A 21,684-nucleotide genomic window follows, 5' to 3' on the forward strand; every position below is an offset into this window, starting at 1 on the left:
ATTAACTCTAACTTGTAATTGCAGGCTTTCAGATTATTTTAAATACCTACAACAGTCTAGATTGATACCAGTGTAACTCCACTGATACCTATGGAGTTCACGGACATGAAATCGGAGTAACAGAGCAGGGCATCAGATCTCATGCAACATTATCTTCTCCATTTCTATTCTATTAAATCTCTCTTTTGGGCTCTTCTACATTGTAACGGGAATGTCAGGAAAAAGGATCTCTGTTTTATTGACAATTGATGGTTCTGAACATTTATTTTATAAACTTGTTATAGCCTGAAAACATTTCCACAAATACGAGGTGAAAAGTATCTGTATTTAGGATGTACATGCTTCATAATGATCAGCGTAATTTCACACATCCATAGGCCAAGCATTTCATAAGTGACTAGCGATTTGGGGGTTTTCACTGTTTGAATCCCTAGTCTACAACACCTTAAAGGGGTCTGAGGCCTGGTCTACAATGGCCGTGGATTTCAGCGGCAGTCAACGGGAGATATGCAAGGTACGCACAATAACTTGCATATCTCCCATAAACTTCCTAACGTCTACTTACCGCGGCGTCTCCACTGTGCTCCGCCGATGGGAAATGCCCTCTCATCAACGCAGCGCTATGTTACCTGCCGGGGTGGATTTACGGAGTCGACTTCCAGGTACGATTGAGCGAGTCTTTACTGCCATTCAACTGAACCCACAAAAACTGATCCTGCACGGCCAGTTGTGCTGCTGGCAGTGTAGACGTAGCCTCTGTTACAGAGGGCAGGTGCTCTGGATTGTTTAAAAGGTCTCAAGTTGGGCACCCAAAAAATCACACGTCAGTTCTGAAAATGGTGGCCATGTGTACAGCAGGTGAGAGCAGTATTAAAAAAATGCAAAGTTAAAAAGGCTAAAAGGGCAAAGCATCATGCTGAATGGATCAGAGAAGTTCATCACTGACCTGCCAGTTCGTTGTAGTTCTTCACAGTCACCATGGCCCCCACCTCCATGGCCACCATCATGAGGAGTGTCTCCATTCATCTGTACGTTCTCCCCACCCGAATACATGTTTTTCCTAAGCAGAAAGACAACTCAAATTGGGGATTCATGGTATTACACACTATAGGACAAAAATCTATACCCAGCTCTTGCACACAAGCCTTATGAGCTGTCCTTTTTGAAGTATTTACTAGCAGTAAATATGCCCAATGGCCTGTGATGGGAAGTTAGATGGGTTGGGTTCTGAGTTATCACAGAAAATTCTTCCTGGGTGTCTGGCTGGTGAGTCTTGCCCACATGCTCAGAGTTTAACTGATCGCCATATTTGGAGTCAGGAAGGAATTTTCCCCTAGGGCAGATTGGCAAAGGCCCTGGGCGGTTTTCACCTTCTTCTGTAGCATGGGGCATGGGTCACTTGCTGGTGGATTCTCTGTACCTTGAAGTCTTTAAATAATTATTTGAGGACTTCAATAACTCAGTCTTAGGTTAGGGATCTATTACAGGAGTGGGTGGGTGAAGTTCTGTGGCCTGCGTTATGCTGGAGGTCAGACTAGATGGTCCCTTCTGACCTTATAGTCTATGAGTCTAAGTGGTGGCACATAAAAACACAAAATGCTAGTGCCATACAAGCAGCTAGACTGGCATGCTGCAGAGAATGGGTTAACTCATTGCATGCTGGAAGTAGCAAAATAAAATTCAATATTGAGCTTAACTACAGTTACATATGGCTGGCTGCATTAGGACATGCCATTCTCCCACAGAGGTGCTGGTACAAACACAGTGCTGCAGGGACACTCCCCACGTGGTTATTAGCAAAGACCTGAAATTATAGCATAACTCAACATTCTCAGACACTGCTTCCAGGCACATTCTTGTCTATCATCTCATGTGGAAAATTCAATGCTAAGGGAAAAAATTACTCCTTCTCTGCTTCCTTCCCATCCCTCCACTCCCCGCCCCTCCCCAGCACTGTTTACATACTGCACTTTCAACCCTCATTCACCTGCTTTTGTTCATCAAGCTAGGAGAGTAACTGCTGCTGACCCAACCTACCTGGCCAAGCAGGTTTTTCTCAAGTTACTCAACCCCCTGCCCTGCATGCTCTTGTAACTGAGAATGGGAGTCAGCCCTGCCTACATAAACATCACTTGCTTTAACGTAACACATGTTGAGACCCTAGATATTCCCTTCATCTTCTCTAGTTAGCACAGCGGCCCAAGATGTCCTACTCCATCACTGACACAAACCCTGCTGCTCCCCGCTGTTACCTTTTATCAGAAGATGGGAGAGATTTGGGGGGCTCTATCCTGATGGTTGGATCCCACTCCCCAGGTGGAAGCACAATGACTTCATCCAGGAACTCATCAATTCCAGCGATCAGGTCCTGCCTGTCTTTGGCTTTATAGGCAATGTCATGGAACACCTGCAGGGGAAGCAAGAGTCTCCATGCAGCAAGAGTTTTACATTTTCTACAGCCAAGACTTACAAAACAAATACAGATCTTTCAGAAAAGCTCTGATAAACTCTCACTTAAGACACTACAAAAGACTGGCTTGAGCCAGTCACATATTAACTTCAGAGTAGAGCTGGCCAAAGTTTTTTGAACAAAAAGATTTTAAAACAAAAATAGCCTTTTTAAAAAAAAAAAAAAAAAAATATGCACACAAAAATTCCCAAACTCTTGACTTTTTGCATTTTTTTTTCCAAAACATTTTAAATAAAAAATGTTAGTAAAACTTTTCTATTCGCCACACAGCCAGTTTTCAGTATCCAAAAAGTTTCAATAGACATTTCATTAATGCTTTGTGGGGCATGGGGAGAAAGATGCAATTTTTAAAAAGTCACCAAAAATGTTAAGAAAGTAAAAAAATGGGTCACTTCTGAAGTCTATGAAACAGAAACAACTTCAACAATTTATTCAGCATTTTTAATGAAATGTCTTCTGGCCACCTCTACTGATAGAGTCATAGAGTTTAAGACCCAAAGAGACCACCAAATCACCTAGACTGACCACCTGTATATCACAAGCCACCAACACCATCCAGCACCCACACACTAAACCCAACCACTGAAACTAGACCAGAGTATTACAGCCCACAGAAGACTAAACTACTGTGTGTCACAGCCAGATAATAGAAGGGACCTCGGTGCACCAATGTCAAACGTCCCTGCAACAGCAGGGAAATAATTTAGTGAGACATACCAAGTTGGGTCAGCAGGAAGTAAATAAGTAGGGCTGTAGACAGTGGTTAAAAGAAACAAAAAAGAATACTAAGATTGATTTTCATAAACATAATTTGAACCTTTCAGAATGAAAACTCAGGTGGGTGGGGGGGATCAGCATATGTAGGTACTTGAAAAGGAGTGCGGGGGATGAGAGAGAGGGCACCGGAAATTAAGCGATTGTTTTGAGCATGGGGTGGAATATAATAAAAGGTAGAGAGCTTGAAGTGGGCAAATGCAAACAGGGGAATTATCAGAGAACAAGGAGCACAAGTGAGAAAAAGCTCAGATGTTGGTGAGATACAGTTGTGCAGAGTCCAAGAGACACTGAGAAGAAGAATGTTTAACTTAACATGGAAAGCATCTTGTCACATTATTGGTGTGTAGTATTAGAAGATAATCACTAGGTACCAAGGGGTAATGTACAATTATTAGTTAAATAAAGGCGTGCTCTGGGATACAGTGCAACACATGCTGGATGTAACGTTTTCTACAATAAGTTGCACTATCAGGCTTGTTGTGGGGTATCTGTGATCATGGAATGTGAATAAAGAAGAACAGTTTGTAAGTTAACTCAAACATATTTGAAAGAATTACTGATTACAGGGACAGATGCAGGAAAGAGAACCACTTTCTAATTCCACAGTTTTACAAAAGTGTGGAGGCAGATTAAATAAATTATGTGCAGAAAAGGAACTTAAAGATCATCAAAATTTGATATCTCAGCTGTACATACATTCAACACTCATGGATCCATCACCTGAGTTGCCATCTCAAGCAGCCTCAGGTACTGTACTGATACATGGAGCCCAAAATTTTACCATACAGCAAAAGAAGAGGATGGCTACTATGTAGGTAGGTGAAACAACAACAGAAAACAATTGAATATGGCACATGTAAAGATGCCTACCTCATCGGACATCAAAGTGGCAATGGATCGCCCAATCTCATGGTAAGACTTAGCTTTGCCCTTAGGACCCAGCAAAACGAATAGAAATCTGACCAAAAACAAATAGATCGTTACCATTCAGGATAGCAAACTGTATCATTCACTCATTGTGCCAAAAATTCATCTACAATAAATAAAAGGAGTAAACACAGAGATTCTTTGTTACAAGGCTCATACAGCAGCAGTTAGAGATGCAATTCATTCCATCCCCCTGTAAAACAGTTTCACCGCACAGGATGTAATCAGATATTAAGAATGGGATTTTCAAAAGTGCTCAGCATTGACCCAATTGCTCCCACTGAAATCACTGGTAAACCTGACTTCAACAGGAGCAGATTTAGATCAGCACTGAGCATCTTTGAAGACCCCACTCTAAAGCCACCATGGTGTTCTATTTAATCAAAAAAGCAAGGTGAATCTTGTGCTTCAGTGTACAGTAAATCCAGGTAAAAGTTGCACAAAATATGAAGAATCTAGGAAAAATTGAAAAATGCATTATTTTAAGCATATGACTTGTTTTTCAGAACTCCAGAACCACAGCTCCCACTGATTTTAGTGAGAGCTCCGCACCCTTTATAGTCAGACCATTGGTCCATAGAGGAATGAGAACTGGCCTTTGTACCAACAGATTAACTAGTGTATTTATTCCTCTGAGATTCATACACTTCAGTTAATCAAAACTTGCTACTCTAGCAAATTTGGGGGACTGATTCTTTCTTCAGTTACATGAACCTCAGAATCTTTCCTCTAAAGACCTTGGTTGCTATACACACAGCTAGACTCGGATCTCGTTCAGGTTTCTTTGTATTTTCTTCATCAAACAAGAGGGCTCTACGCATCCAGGAGCAACCCATGCAATCTAATTCACGAGTCAGGTGCAGGCAGCTAAAATGGGATACTCCTCAACTGCCCGCATACCAGGAAAATGAATTGTTCATGTGCAGATTGCTGTCCAAGTGTAGGATAGCCCAGAGGTTCCCAAACTGGGCTCAGCAGACCACTGGAGCGCTTGTTAATGGTTTAGCTAGTCACATAGTGCTCGCTCCTCTTTAGTTCCATAGTGCTAAGTTCCATTAAAAGGACAGCTATGCTAATACTTCCCCAACATTATTCCTATTTAATCCTGTAAGTGATGGATGCAGTTGCTGCAATGGCTAGGGAAGGGATGTAAACAGAGTCCCTCAATTTGTGTGACCGAAGCAAGGCAAAATTCTAGTCCCTGTGCTCATGGCGGGTTGCAGGGGCTGTTCACTCCCTTTTCCCTCCAAAAAGGGTGGGGCCATGACTGTCCTCATCCATCAGCCAGCAAAACGGACCAGCCTGCTGAGGTCATCTTGGAAAGGAGTGTAGTAGCAGGCGTCCAGGCCAAATAAGGCAGGTGAGCAAGAAGGGCAGCAGGGTGTGAATTTGGGATGGGAAGTAAGTGTTATCCATTTCATAAATTATTTATTATAAATAATGTCTTGAAAACATCTAATATTTCCTGCTAGCGCCATCAATCCCCAGAGTTTGCAAACACATTGCACTGCATTTGCTGAGCAGTGCTTCTCCGGGGAGAAAATATTTGTAGGGTTCAGCTTCAAGGACAGCTATACACATGTGAAGGAAAACCTGTTATTTTAAATCAGCCTTTAGAGCTTCAGAATGTAGCTAAACTGACGGAGTCTGGCTTGCCTGTGTGTATCCTGGTAAGAATACACAACACAGCCTCGCTGAGAGTAAATGCATCAAATGACTTCAGAGCCATTATTTATGGCAGACATTCAGGTAAGTGGAATATATTTTGAATTTACACATACTGCAGGGATCACTATGTACAATATACAAAGTGTTAATCCTCTCCCACCAAGCAGGAAAAAGTCAATGCAGTGATTACAGTAGGGTTAAAGGCAGTTACTTCATAAAAGGGTGTTGCTTTCTGGTTTGTTTCACTGTTGCTATTTATTTTGTTCCCTGGATCAACAGAGTGATTGCATGTGGCTTCTTAGTGGAAGGGAAGGGCCAGTTCATAGGCTTGTTTTCCACCACAAACTGATGGACGCCGAACTGGACACTACTTGATGGCAGGGCGCGATTTGTTATTGATCTCTGGGAGAAGGAATGAAGACTCCAGATAGGTGAAGTGTTTGGTTTCTTCCTACTTCACCACAAATGATGATTCAACATGCCACCCAACCAGCTTCTTCCCTCGTGTTGTTTGTTATACAGCAGCAGAGGGACTGATAAATGTAAACTCTTGTTGCCGAGAGTCAGGATTCCCCAAAGAATGTCCCAGAGCTGGAAAAGTTCCAGTGAGTTGCAGTCATTGGGATGAGTCTGATATTCTGAACAATGAGCAAGACACACAGATTGTATCTACACTTAAATAAACAAAGAAACAAAAAGAGAATCAGACCAAAGAGAAAGGATGATCTTGTTAACCAATGAACTGGGAATCTGGAGATCAGGGTTCAATTACCACAAGCTTTTTGTGTGATGTTGGACAAGTCACTAAATTTCAGTTGAGGCTTCGAGGCATAATAATGGCCCAGAATCACAAGTTAAACTATGCAGTTCTGATCTGATAACCCCACACCCACATGCCCCTAAAATTCCTCTCTTGGTATTTCTTCACCTTCTCCCCCATCTTAATGCAGCAGATGGGGGAGAGCTGAAGGTAATCTGCAGAATTTTTAAAATATGTTTTTATATATATATATATATATATATATATATATATATATATATATATATATATATATATATATATATATATAAAAAAAATAAAGGAGAGGAAGCTACTGCCTCAGTCAGATTAGTATAGAAGCTTCATTCAGTCATTAGCGTTAATGTGGTAAATAAGTGCTTGTGAAAGTGAGAAGTTCGTAGCGCTGTAGATTGATGAGTAGAGACCAAAATGAGCAGAATAAACAAGATTTTAAAAGCCTGGGAAATCCCATCTGTAATGGGCAGACACAGCACAGGGTGAAAGGCTTATGATGCCTCACAGAAAACTTTGAAAAACATTCTATTGCAAAATAGCTGAACTGATTTCAATTTCCCTGTTCTTTATTACCAAGGCTGGTAAGATGGCATGAGAACAGGGTCTTTGTTCCTTCAGAGCTCATGGACTCTTGCTGCTTTCTTTTAAACAAAGATTCTGTTTTCATGTAAATGTTCTTAGTAATGAAGCCTAGGCAGAATGATTTCTAAATAGAAAATCTTTCAAAGATTTCCAGTAAGTATCAGCTGCTCTGCACTAAACATTATTTTAAAATCAAAACCAAACAACAATTAGAGGCAATACAAAGGGAATACTGAGCCAATATAGAACAGGCAATCATTCTGTCTAATACCTTCTAAATAACCCACACAGTAAAATGTGTTTGTTCCATAGTTCTAAAGCAACATTAAAAAAAGGAACAAGGAATGAAGGGGTGCAGATAACAGTACCCTTTCACTCTCTAGAGAGCTCTGTGCAAAGCCTGCCTACAGACCACAAGACTTTGGCACTTTCATCCTCTTCCTCAACAAATGTCTCATTCCTCCCCACCCCCAAGAGTCACAGCTAATATTTGTCCACAGTAATCAAGATTAATTTATTTTGTTGTTGCATTGAAAGTGGAAGCACCAAGATGTCTAACATACCTTTCTGAGTAACCATGTGATGTCATCTTATTATTAGGAACTTTTTCTTTTCCCTCACCTTCCCCCAGGTTGTTGTTTATGAACTTCACTACTTGTGTCATACCTCAATTTTTGCCCTGATCCAGCTCCCATCAAGTTCAGTGGAGCAGGATAAGGCAGGATCCTTGATTGTAAACTCCTTGGGGCAATCACTTGTGTCTATGAAGCACTCAGCATATTTATGGATGCTCAAGAATAATATGGTAATTAATTAAGAATAATTAAGAAGCATAAGAAGCAATGAGTAAATCACCTGATAAATAAATGTCCAATTATATGCTACTTGTTATGCCAAAATTAGACAGACACCCCAAATAAATCTCTCAAAGTTCTAGACCAACATTTTCAAATCTGGGTGCTTAAAATTAGGCTTCTGACTCCTAAATAGAAGTGGGCTGATGTTTAGAGGCACTGAACAGCTACAGCTCCCACTGCAATCACCAAGTGGCCCTAGGTTGCAGTAATCCTTACCCTCACTTGAAGTCAGTGAGGGTATGTCTACACAGCAATATAAGTCCAGCTAGGGTTACTTTGACTCAGGTCTGGGCACTGCAGTGTAGACACCAGCGCCCTAGGATCGAGCATGGTCAGAAAATCCTTCACCTAACGTTAAAATGCAAGTTAAAATGTTAAATGTTAAAACATTATAGATGCTCAAGTCCAGGGTTCCCTGACACAGGTGAGCTGATTCAAGTCGGGCTTCCCCAGGCTTACATGGCTGTGTAGACATACCCTGAGTAACTGCAGCCCAACTCCTCAGAAAAATTAGACCACTTCATGTAGGAGACTAAATATGGTTTGAGGAATCTAAGTTTGAGCACCTACATTTGAAAGTTTTGGCCATAGTCTTTATCAGATAACACAACAAGGGAAACCTAAGGAAAAAAGAAATAGAAAAGGTTCCACCTACTGCCCCTTTTAGGATCTGTGAGTTCTGAAGTGCACATTTACAACAGACAAGCGCTCTGCACAGAGAGGTGCAAACAAATGACTGAGTGATGAGGTAGTCCATCATAGCCAGTGTCCTTCTGGGATTTCTTTTATTGGTTTTCACCGGATTCAACCACTGCAAATGGCTCTTCATTACTCACAGAAGCAAACTAATGAGCCTTCTTACTCTGATTACAGCTAACATTTGGTTCAGAGGACAGCAAATGGATAATGCTATTTCCTGGAAAAAAATGTTAACATGGAAGGATGACTGTTTCCAATAATGCTCTGAAATAATTCCATGAAGTTATTAAGCTTTCCTACATCCAATTTCTTGGCTCCCATTATCATAACAAAAGGATACCTAATTTTACCTCCACTGATGAACAATCAGACCTTTATTTAAAAAATAAATAAGTAGGATCGGACTAAAGACAGAAATATTGAAATGTACAGCACATAGGTATGCTGAGACATCAAAAACAGTTATTGCTAAAAATAATCCACCCTATTTTTTTCAATGTATTCTTTAAAAAATACCCCAAAATATAAACACATTAAACATATTCAAACATTTCTTGACATTTCCAATCTAATGCTCCAGTGAAACAGTTTTCAGACATGCACACTGCACCATTATTAGTAGGCAATCTGACCTGAACATCATCCACAGGTAAGTTGTTTGAGTTGCTCCACAGATACAAATGACAAAGAATAATCAATATGAATAAGATATGATTCCAAGGATGAAATTAAGGTATATACTATAGTGAGGTTCTACCTAGTTCATAACAATTGTTGACAAGTTGCCACTTACACGCCATGAAAATGTCCCATATTCAAGTTAAATCATCATGGGTATTTCTAATGTTAGTAATATAAGTTTATAAACTTTAGACCTGTGAACTTTTGACAGGATTATCTTCCCATACCAGTTTTATCTTGTGCCTTAACTGTTCTTTGCTCACGTGATTATTTTATGTCTCTTTTTATGACATTTATCTAATTTGTGATTTTTCATATGAAAGAGAATACGGTACTTCACCTGCAATTCCATCTGTATGCAGCCTGTAATTCTTTCCATTATAACTTTATTATGCTTCGTTGGTAGTATGTTTAAGTAAATTTTACTATATACTTTTAAAACTAATTACTTTCAGGATTTCTGCCTGACATACACAAGAAATGCTGCACATGTGTATCTAAGGTTCTACACTTTTTTTAAGTGACACTGCCATGTATTTCATTGTTTGAGAAATCGTTTCTGATTGCATAATTAAATACTGTATTGTTATACATATGAATAGACTTTTATCTGTCATATATCGTATTTTGAGAGTTATAGGCAATGATCCTGCCCCTGCTTATGCAGAGCCTGAATTTTAAACACATGAGCAATCTCATCCAAATGCTTGAAGTTAAATATGTACACATTTACAGGATTGGGGGTTAAAACTGTAACATAAAAAGGGACATAGTCACTTTAAAAATCTCACCTCTGCCTGAAAATTCTGCACTCACTATTACTACAGGGAACACCTACAATGACTGGAATTGGAAGATTTTGTCCAATTTATTCACTTTTCCTATTGGACAGTGTTTTTTTTGTTTGTTTTTTTTTAAATAAAGCCAGGATTTCACCCTTTCACTGTCACCCCTTTTTATTTGTAGTGTTCTTTTAGACAGTAACAAGGGAGAGAAAAGCATTGTTAAGAGGAAGAAAATGTAGGAGAAAATTATAAAACCAGAAAAAAATACAAGGAGATTCAGGGATATGTGTAGTTCTTTCTTCCTTTTTTCTTTCCCCTAACTAGATTTCAAATTGATAGTGTCCTTTTAGTGTTACATAAATCTGTGTTTATGTATTTTCATAGACTACAGATTATTTTTATAGATGAGGTATAACAAATCCGAGCTCCCAAATTGATTGAGAAGTGGACGGGGTGATCTGTTAGCTCAGTTCTGATAGACAGTCTTAATAAAATATAGGATTCCACTGCACGTTACATTATGGAAAGCAATGTCTTTTCCAAAGCCAGTTTTCCCTTTTGAAATGGTGTCAAAACACTTTTCTGATTCATGTTGCATGCTGGGGGGGGCTCTCTTACCGGGTAGGAACAGGGACTTCAGTCAGAGCGCCCAGCATAACTGCCTGCTGCAGCCGGACGAAGGCAATGAAAGGGTTTTCCAAGAAGTCTACTTCACCCACCAATACATTGGAGGCCTCAGCATCACGGGGCAATTTCTTCATAAATTTATTCTTCAGCTACAGCAGAGAGGGAGAGAAAGGAAAAAAATTGGTTCTCTCATTAGGCAGATGAATATGAACATAAAAATCAAACTAATACAGTTTTAGCCCCTGTCTCGTAACACTTCCAACACATCCACCTGAACCTATCACCAGCACTTCCCTGTAGCCAATATCTAGTACAGTCATGGTATCTTATTTACTGGAATACACACACATACACACACACACACACCGTTCTTTGTATGGTCCAGTCACAACTGTCAAGCAAAGATAAGACGGGGAAAAAACATCCACAGTGGTAATACTCTTCCTCCCCCACCCCCCAAGCTAAAAGAAGTCAGATATTTCTCCCCACAGAAACAGTTAGCGATGCTGCCATTAGGGTTGAGAGCCAAGATACTACTTAGATGAATGGGGGCAGGTCATACCTCTTCGGGCTATAGTTTCTCTCTGAACTTCTAGTTTCAGGAAGACAGCACTGCATCGGCTCACCTTCAAGTTTTCATTGCAAGCATAAGGGCTAGAAACCTTTTTTAAAATGTAACCCTATGTTCTGCAGGATCTGAGGGCATCAGCAGGGAACATAGCCCATTTTTACCCCTTCATAGAACCAATCAGTACTTGCACATTATACATTTCCTCTGCCTTTTGCACAGTGTAAAAGAGGTAATGGAAGGATGAAGCACTATTAGCCCACCTAGGACTTCTAGGAGCAGAGCTGTTAAGTTCATAACCCAGATTTCCCCAGCCCCATCTTCCAGAGTTATCCCATTCACTGACCCACCAATGTGCTCGAAGTGGTGGCAGCTACCGCATGAGCTTTTTCTAACTGTACTGCTGACCCCAACAGCTAGGATGGAGTGTCAAAGCCCACAGAAATGCCTACTCTTAAGGCTATCTAATCAGCTCCCTTATAGTCTTCTTCGGTTGTTTTTAAACCTCTCTCAACCATTTACCTTTTGGTCTGAGATTTGCTGTGGTTGGTCTCAGCCCAAGAGAGACCATTTTTCCCCCCAGAGGGGTGCAGGTTGAGCAAATGCCACTCTTGACATGTGGCAGGGATGTGGTCCCCCGAGGTTGCCAGCGTGCCCTTTGGAAGCCCAATGAAACTCTGTTTGCATTAGTATGAACATAAGGATTTTAGAAACATACTTTGTGCATGTTCACGACTGCTTCCTCCCACCCTATAACATGTTAATGGATTAACTCGCTAACGATCTCTCAGCATTCTGTTGGCATAACACATGCCAGAGCGAGCCCATCGAGCAGAATTTCTCAAGTAACGTGCAGGTGAGTAAGGAATTTTATCTGTGAGAGATTCATTCTGAGATATTCTATCTGTGAGAGATTCTGCACAGAATTACAGATGACAAGCAAAAGTAGGTATGTCAAGACGAGGATGGAAATTTATGGGCCAAGACAAGCTATTCCATTAAAGAACAGCCATGAATTCATGTAAATTAGAAAACAAAAACTCAGCTTGTATTTAAGTGTCTATGTGATAAAGTGATCCCAGATATTTTAAAAAACTGTCCGTAACTATTGTATCTAATAGGGAGCAGATGTTAGGCACGGACTAGTGTTCTTTCCCCTATCATTACCCTAACAATAGACACATCGTTTCCTTCTATTGCTGCCACATTATTTAAACATGAAAATAACCTCAGCCCAAACCTTATAAAAGCTACAGCTGTCATTGCAGGTAGTATTTTAGCTATGCAACTAAAGTATCCCTTGATGCTTCCATAACCTAGCAGACATCCATTATTTGTTAATCAAGCCACTACAGTTAATGTTTTATCCCACCAGAACAACTGCCAACTTGATGGACTCCATTCCCCCCTTTCTCTGTCTCATAATACCTTCCTCCTTGAACCAAATTGTAAAAACATTGCATGGAAGTTTCAAGCTAAATAAACACACTGTTAATACGGAACATATACTTACAGCAACGATGACATAAACACCACTCTGACAAACCCTCAGCTATTGTGAGTCAGTAGAGAAATTCATTTTAATGGAGCTATGAGAATTTACACTAGCTGAGAATCGGGCCTCACTGCCTCCCAAAAGCCCCAGAGTACATGCCAACAGCAGGTTTTAATATTTATAAAACAGGAAAACATTAAATGCACTGGAAAAACATGAGGCTTTTGCTAATTCCCCAAACCAGATCTCTGCTAGTTTTAAATGTAGGTTGCTAAATAATTCTCTGCTTGCTAAAGCAATGCTGGAAGAATCAGTGCGTTACACAACACACAGAGTCAGGACATGCGCAGCTGAGGTCGTCAAGGAATTTTCTCACTGAGATCTAGCTAGTGTGTAAATTATGGAAGACTTTACACTTGCCAGGAAGGGTTGGGGAGAGGCCGTGAGCAGGGTCCACTGGTGCATGGATGCACAGCAGCATTTCCTGTACGCTGGCCCTGAGGAGAATCCAACAGGGACAAACCTGCTGTTGGGCAGAGGAGAAGGCTGGGAGACTCAGTGACAAGCAACACAAAGAAATACCTGTTTCCAAGACCTCTTTCTCCAGACAACATGCTTCCTTCTCCTTAGCACACACGAGTGCCTGTCAGGGACACCAAACCCCATCCCTCTCTCAGTGATTCCCATCTCCCCACGGAGGAGTTGAAGGGGAATCATAGTGGTTCAAGAATCAGGGCCTGCAAATTGCTCCCAATGGGGATGTGCTGGGGGAGCCCCAGGAGCAACAGGGAGTTAGCAAACCAACCTTTAACAACACTGATTTGAACCCAGCTTGTGCACTAATTTCCAGGGAGTATCAAGTTGGAGGTTATAAGTACAACAAACTTTTAAAGGCTTGTTAGTATTTGTAACCAGTGTTTTTTTAACCTCTGGGGTAAGGTGCATCGCTGTGCCCCACTTTACAGTGATGTAGCACATCAGCCATGGAGGAATCAGGAATGGTCTAAACAACGAGAGTCTGGTAGCACCTTAAAGACTAACAAATTTCTGTGGGCATAAGATTTTGTGGGTTGCAACCCACTTCGTCACTTCGTTTTTCATGCATCTGACGAAGTGGGTTGCAGCCCACGAAAGCTTATGCCGCAGAAATTTGTTAGTCTTTTTTTAGGTGCTACAGGACTCTCGTTGTTTTTGCTGTATACAGACTAACACGGCTACCCCAGTGGAACTTTTCAGGAATGGTCTAGTTATTATGTAGTCCTGCCTTGAGTGCAGAGGACTGGACTAAATGATCTACTGAGGTCCCTTCCAGTCCTATACGTCTATGATTCTATGATTATAGCTACACCAGTGCAAAAGACTAATGTTGCAACGCTGCACCTGGTGTGTGGGTGAAAGTATTAAGATGTCTATCCTTTCATCAATATCAAGGATGCAGAAAGCCCACCTGTGGTGAGACACAAAATGCTTACAGACTTTCTCCAAGCAAATGTTTGCTCCCTAGGAATAGGGGTGCCTTTTTAAATGATACTGAAGGCATGAACAGCAAACAGGATCAAAAGAATGCTAGAAATGGATCAATACTCTTTGAAACACAACCATGCAATTGGTACAGTCAGTGTGTGATCATATTGCTATAACCTTCATCCTTCCTTTTCCATATCTCCCCTTCCTTTTATCACCCTCACTTGTGGTGTCAGGTCTAAAATTTAGGCTAGTCAAAAAACAAAATAAAACTTTATTTGAAAAGTCCATTAAGATTGCAAACTGAGAACAATGTAGTTACCTCCTATACCACATCATTTACAAAACATAGGTATTTAATAGCAAGAGACTGAATTGTTAAGGACACCATCTCTCTTCTACTGTCCACATAACAAACAGAGGTGTTATTCTCATCATGGAGGAATTTGCATATTTTAATCACAGTACAAAGGGGCCTGATTCACCTCTGCCCATCACTTTGCGTAGTCATGTACCCCAGTGTAAAGTCAGTGTAAAATGCTACCATATAAGACTTTACACCCACTTTGCTCTCACTTTACCCCAGATACATGATTATGTCAAATGCTAGGTAGTGCAGAATCAGTTCCAACAACCTGAACTCTGACCCATGTAGGGGACCAGGTGGTGATTATGTTGTGTATCACTAAGACAATGTTATACTGATGGGCTCTCACATCCAAACACAAGATGCCAAGGGACAACAAAGAGTGACTCTCGAGTTAGACCAGGAACCCAGAAGTCCTGAGAGAGAAAGAACCTGAAGAAAGGTGCTGAAGATCTCACACGTGACACATGACTCTGACTCTATGTAATTTTCTAGTGAAGACAAGCCCTAAGTTTAGTTTATACAGCGAACCCTGTCCCAGTGTCAGATTGTGCGCATGTGCACATCTTTGTGTATGTATTAGAGAGAGAAAGAATACTTACACATTTTCAGAACTCCTGATTTTCCCCTATTTTCAATGTGAAGTAATGTTTAATTTACAATAATGGTCACTGCTGACTGTTACATTGGGGTTAATCACTTTTGGGCATCCCCTGAGGTGAAAAATCTGTTTTCTGATCTGAAAGCGAGACAGAAACAGGGGGAAAAATTCTGGTCTTTGCAGTCAATCTAAGATTTGGTAACCAAAAGGGCTGTCCTCACAGGTGTTTTTAAGAACACTGGCTGCTGTCAGCAGCCGAAAAGATGGTAGCAGCGCTAGATGAGGTGACATAAGGTTAAGACACCAGTAAGGAAAGAAATATTGAGATTTCAGTCACAATCTTAGCAGTGCTTCTAAAAACGCAACAAAGGATCTGTTGTACTATTGCTCAGCAGGGCCAAAAACATGCTGAAGTCTACTGGGGGTTTAGAAGTTTTATTTATGTGTTTCCAATAATTATTCTTTATACAAGATGGGACTGTATCGAAGGTCTTGTACTGTGCTCATTACTGTTGTGTCTGAGTGCCAGAGAGACTTTACTAACCAGCTTCTCCCTGATCAGCCAACTGCCTGAGTTATTCTCATTTATGTGTCTTCCCTGAAAGTATAGCTATAGCTTTGGACTAAAAATAGTTCCTGAGAGCCTGAAGGTTATTCTTCTAATCTCCCTCTACCTACATCCCATAACTGCACCACACTAGAAGTGAGCATACCTCACAGTGCAATAAAACATGCATTGTCTAGGCAACAAAATGTAAATCTGTAGGCTAAATAATGTAGTAAATTTAATCAATTATTTCTGATTTCTTAAGTAGGAAAACACTGCAATAGAAGACTAATTAAAGAAAAACATATCTTGGCTGCTTTCCAGTATCTTCCTGGCAGTAGAAATCTATGAGCAGAGGCTCTGGTTTAGCACGAGACTGCACACACTTCTGCTGCATTAATTAAATTAGTCCAAGAGGGATTCCTGCATGGCAGGACTGTACCTGAGCCACTAGTCCTGCTCAGTGCATTTCCCCAGTGGAAGCAGCAGCAAGAAATCTCATGGAGGAATATGTCCATTTTCATGTGACTGCTGCCACCATTCTTCTACTACGGCTTGTGCTGGTTTTGGGCAGGGATGGAGGTAAAGGAAAGAACAATGAGGGCATAGGAGAGCAATGGGAAGTGCAGAGATCAACACACCCCCATTGGTACGGCCTACTAAACAGCCTCCCAAAGCCAGTTGGACAGCATGCCATTCTTACACACTTTTAAAAAATGCTCAGTGTTGAGATAATTTAGTTTAACGCTGAGCCCTTTTGACAATCTAGCCCTTTATATTTACTGTACTGCCCCTAGCAGTTTTGAGGTTACTGTGAATTAATAACAGGATTTTTTTTTTTTTTTTTTTTTTATAAAGAGAGGGAGATTATAGGAACTCCATGGTACTTTGTTGAATTTGTAGCCAAAAGAAACCCAGAAATATGCCTGTTCCAGTAAGTTTGGAGATGCTCCATATTTGGCAGACTGCTACAGAGGTTAGGGGCTGGACACAAAGGAGGAGATACTGCTTGAAAAAACAAGTAATAGATAACATGAAACCATGATAGGAATCCCTAATTAGCACTATATATTGTCCTTTTCAAGCGATGCTCCAGAAAGTAGAGATTGAAAAAAGCAGAATTAAGTGTTCTGCTCAGCAGTAAGAAACTGAGGGTGAAATTGTACTCCCATTGACTTCAAGGGACTCAGGCTATGTCTACACTGCAATTAAACACTCATGGCTGGCCTGTGTCAGATGACATAGGCCTGGTCTACACTAGAGAGTTTTGTCAACAAAAGTCTTCAGACATAGCATTAAAATGTTCAGAACTTCTAAAAAGGCACAGTCAACTAGAAAAATCACACTTCCACTGGATATATTTGTAACCTACTATTGTTACAAGCATCCCCCATGATTACAGTAAGTGAAAGATTAATGAACAAACATTATTTGTATTATGTCCGTTTGTTTACTATATGCATCTGATAGCACTACGTGTCTCATCTGTTTGATGGTATTGGTGATGATCAGCTATTCTTCCTACCTCTTGTGCTAGCATGATGCTACCACAGTCGTGCACTGCACTTAGCAAAGCTCACATGCACACTCCTCCTCAGGGCCTGAATTGTGTTTACCAGTACCACCACAGTAGAGATGCCTATATTCCAGGGAGGCAGGATAACCTTCTTGTGGTTAAATCACTGGTCCAGGAATTAGAAGACCTGGATTCAATTCCCTGCTCTACCATACATTTCCAATGTGACCTTGGGCATGTCACTTCATTTTTATGTGCTTCAGTTCCCCCTCAGTAAAATGCGAATAGCACGACTGCCTCTCTCCTACCTTTTGGCTGTCTTCTCTATTTAAACTGTAAGCTTCGGGGGAGGGAACATACAGTGCCTCTCGCACACGGGGTCCCAAATTCAATCCCATATCTCCCACTCTGAGGTTCCATGCACTACCATAATACAGACAATAAATAGCCACCATGACAATGAGGTTTCCGAGTTTAGGGTCAGCACTGTGAGTGTATTTCCCACAGCCTTGCATGGATTCGAGGAGCAAGTGGAGACAGTCAACGATTTTCTTCACTCTCAGTGAGAGGACCTATTCCTTTCACCTCAGCCACAAACACCGGGCTGGAGAGTGGGCCAGATGAGCTCTCTTCACTTCCCAGCTCCTGTGTGGTGCTAAGGAGCGCTGGGAACCCAGGGGGAAGGGGCAGCAAGATGGTGGGTCTTCACTCCCTGGTGTTTGTCTGCAGGTCCTGGGAGGGTGTTGGGAAGCTGAGGCATTACATCAGTGCTGCTGCTACTGACAGAGCGAGTAGGCAGGAGCATGTGCAGGAGGAAGCTACGACGGTTGGAGGGGGGGGGCAGCCCAAGACCCGTGGGAGACACAGGTCTCACATCTGTCTCCCACTCCTGTATGAATGAGATTCTTACGAACACTTGCACTGGAGCAGGAAAATCCTTACATGGAACTTGATGGAAAAATTCATTAAAACAAACAAAACCCAGGACACAACATTTAAAGGGAGCTCTCTCAGCAACCTAACCAGTTTGAAAGCTTGTGTTGTCTAACTATCTATCTTAAGTACTTACAGGGCCCTCACTCCTGCAGTATCTCAGGGCCTCACAATATTTAATGGCATAACACTCCTGTGAAGCAGGGCAGTGCTACCATCCCCATGGTACAGGGAGGCTAAGGAACTTGCCTGAAGTCACATACAGAGTCTCTAGCAGAGGAGGGAACTGAACTCGGGTCTCCCCAGCATCAAGCTAACACCCTAACCACTGGACACTCCTTCCTCTCTTCTGAAAGAGCTCAACTTGAGAGTGTCCTTCTAAGCACAAACCTTGCACCTTCCAGGCCTGTCAAGAGCTGCGATCGTTTTGTCCTCAGAAGATGCACACACACCAGGGAGGTGAAGAGGTTAAGGTTAATGACATGTGAAGAACATTTCATCTGTGTATTTATTTAGAAAGGAAAGCTATGTTATTAGTTATTGTGGCTTACCACAAGTAGCCAGAGTGGCAAAGAACATGGAAGTTAAAACAAGTGTTACAAGTCACCAAATGCCTGTATCATTTGGATCTTGGGGTCCCAAAGTTTTCATCTCTCAATAACTCCATATTCAGTTTACTCTTTTCACAAGCCAGAAGCTGATTTTTCCAACTACCACCTCTGTTAACTCAGCCTATGATCTAAGATTGATATGGTGTTCTTAGAAATAGAAATTCTGCAGTCAGCACTTCTATAGCAATTTCTGTGATGATGCATACAGCAGAACTAAATCCAGCACCAGTTCCCATTGCTGTACATGCTCCACAGGGTTCACACTAGTCAAAACTGCTTTCTCAGTGGAGCAAACTGATAGAGCTCAGTCACAGGAAGAAGGTATGTTGAGAAACAAGGAACCGCCTTAATTTTAGTCAGTTTTCTCCACAAAACCTCACGGTAGCAAAGGCAGGGTCATTCAGAATGTGCAAGAGCAGCAGGGCTGGCATATAGATACCATAGTGATGGGAATATCAGAAATGCCTGGACAGACAGAAGAGATGTTACCAAGTCTCTATGCACCTCTATACAGAGGGCAGGAATGGAAGGGACACTTGGTTCTACTCACAAATAATCTGTTTTACAGGTCAAAAAGGTCACCTGAACACTCTGCTCCCACGACTGCCCTGCAGAGTAGTTCTCTCCTCTCTGTCACACCCGTTCCCTGACCCACACTGAATGAGCAAGGCTGACACTTACAGTGGCGGCTCTTAGTCTGAAAGGGGCAAAGAGGAGACAAGTTTTTACTACGGTATGAAACAAACAACGCATAGATCTTAGTGACGGGATGACGCAATGTGAACTGCAAGCAGCCCCTTGTTCCAGCAGATACCTGGTCCGGAGGAAGGGAGAGCAGGACCTCCTGCAGATGGATCCATCTCCCAGGGACAGCAGGGGCTTCTACAGCAACAGTCAGAAGTAGCCCTGGGGACAAGTGGCAGCTCAACCAGCTGGGTCACCTCCCGCCATCTCAAGCCTTTCTGCATGGGACACTTGAAAGCACCCGAGGTTATGTCTACACTGCAATCAGACACCTGTGGCTGGCCCGTGCCAGCTGACTTGAGTTCATGGGGCTTGGGCTCTGGGACTGTTTATCTGTAGTGTAGACGTTCTGGGACCTGCCAGGTGGGAGGTTCCCAGAGCTTGGGCTGCAGCCTGAGCCCGAACATCTACATCGTAATAAAACAGCTCCGTAACCTGAACCCCGTGAGCCCAAGTCAGCAGGCACAGGCCAGCCACAGGTTTTTAACTGTAGTGTAGACAGACCCTGAGGGCTGGCCTACACACAGCAGAGAGCAAACCTCCCAGCCCAGGTAGACAGACCCCCGCCAGGTCTGCTCAAACTAGCGTGCTGAGAACAGCAGTGTGGCACATGTGGTGGCTTGGGCTAGCCACTTGAGTACAGGCCCCGTAGTCCGGCAGACTTATCCTCAGGCAGCTTGTCTGTGCCATCGCCTGTGCTGCGGCAATCACACCGCTATTTTTAGCACATGAGCTTGAGCAGAGCTAACATGTGTCTGTCCACCCAGCCTAGGAGACACACTTCCAGCTACAGCACAGACCTACCCGAAATCAGTGTTTCTCAAAGACTGGTCCATGGACCAATACCAGTCCCTGACATTTCCCTGACAAAGCTTAGGAAGGCAGCAAGCCGGTCACTGGTATCAGAGAGGTTGAGAAATACTGCCTTAAGTGACTTAGAAGCACAAGTCCCCTTGATTCCCCTACTCCCCAAAAATCACTCATCACTTTTCCAAATCTTGGCCTAAATTCTTTGGGGCAAGAACAGTCTCTTCCTAGCTGTTTATGCAGCACCCTACACAAAGGGGTCCTGAATCTGACTAAGGCCTTTGATGTTACTGCAAAAAACAAATAATGAACACTGAACATAGAGAAGGTGAAGGGACTCTCAGACACACACTGCTATTCTTCTGTAGCACCTGGAACATATGGGCAGTATTTCCCAGGCTAATACTGAAGATGACTCTGGGAAAGCAGGAACATCAATAAATCAGTCACTAATTAGAGCATTTTAAAAACCTATATAGTTGAACTAAAATTTTAACTGGAGAACCTCTCAAGCGGATTGGAAAAGCCATTTAGCTAATTACATTATTCTAATGTTTCAGCTTGAGAGAAGCATCCTGTAAATAACATTTAGAACTCAGTTTAAGAAGAACCCATTTGCTTGTATGTGCGTATTAATATTTGATCACTTCTGGCCTAATGAAAAGCTACCAAATAAAAACCTCTCTTTACATGAACTAAAGTCAAGGTAAACCACACCACCAGTTTCAGAACAGCTGCCAACAGCTCTCTTAGAAATTCAAGGCTACACACCAGTGAAAGCTTAAACTGGTTGTTCCTCTGGGACTGTATGGCATTGATGCCAGATGGCATCAACAGAAAACCTACTAAGCATGCATTTGAATAGGATAACTTTATAGGAATTGTGAGTGATGCTTCTTATTATTGCTACTTGATTTTGGCTATTAAATGCATTCCTATAAACTGGGTTTATTTATATACCAGGCAAACAGTGAGAGCAATACTTACTGATTATCAGGGCACAATTGAGGATATTAAAGCTATATTAGCAGGGCGCAACTAGTACACTCACAAAAACAGGCACATACACTATACCTATACTTGCACACATTCGGGCACTTTTCACTTCTATGCCAATGGGATTTTTCAGTTGCACCCTGCTTTGAAAATCTGGTCCCACACA

At 41.8% G+C, this 21,684-nt stretch overlaps 1 protein-coding gene across 3 annotated transcripts in view; it reads right to left on the reverse strand.

The window, feature by feature from the left end:
- SLC4A4 (solute carrier family 4 member 4) overlaps window positions 1-21,684 on the reverse strand; it is a 260,171-nt gene that overhangs the window by 74,126 nt on the left and 164,361 nt on the right. For all 3 annotated transcript variants that reach the window (XM_067557015.1, XM_067557014.1, XM_067557013.1), the window contains 4 exons: window positions 10,861-11,018; window positions 4,118-4,205; window positions 2,253-2,407; window positions 947-1,060 (listed from right to left, as the gene is read on the reverse strand). In XM_067557015.1, the coding sequence (XP_067413116.1) occupies window positions 947-1,060; window positions 2,253-2,407; window positions 4,118-4,205; window positions 10,861-11,018 (515 nt within the window). The remainder of the gene's footprint in view (window positions 1-946; window positions 1,061-2,252; window positions 2,408-4,117; window positions 4,206-10,860; window positions 11,019-21,684) is intronic.

The sequence above is a fragment of the Emydura macquarii genome, unplaced genomic scaffold (genome assembly GCF_026122565.2).
Source record: "Emydura macquarii macquarii isolate MOO-44397 ecotype Brisbane River unplaced genomic scaffold, CSIRO-AGI_Emac_v2 contig_1790, whole genome shotgun sequence".
Classification (NCBI taxonomy): domain Eukaryota; kingdom Metazoa; phylum Chordata; order Testudines; family Chelidae; genus Emydura; species Emydura macquarii.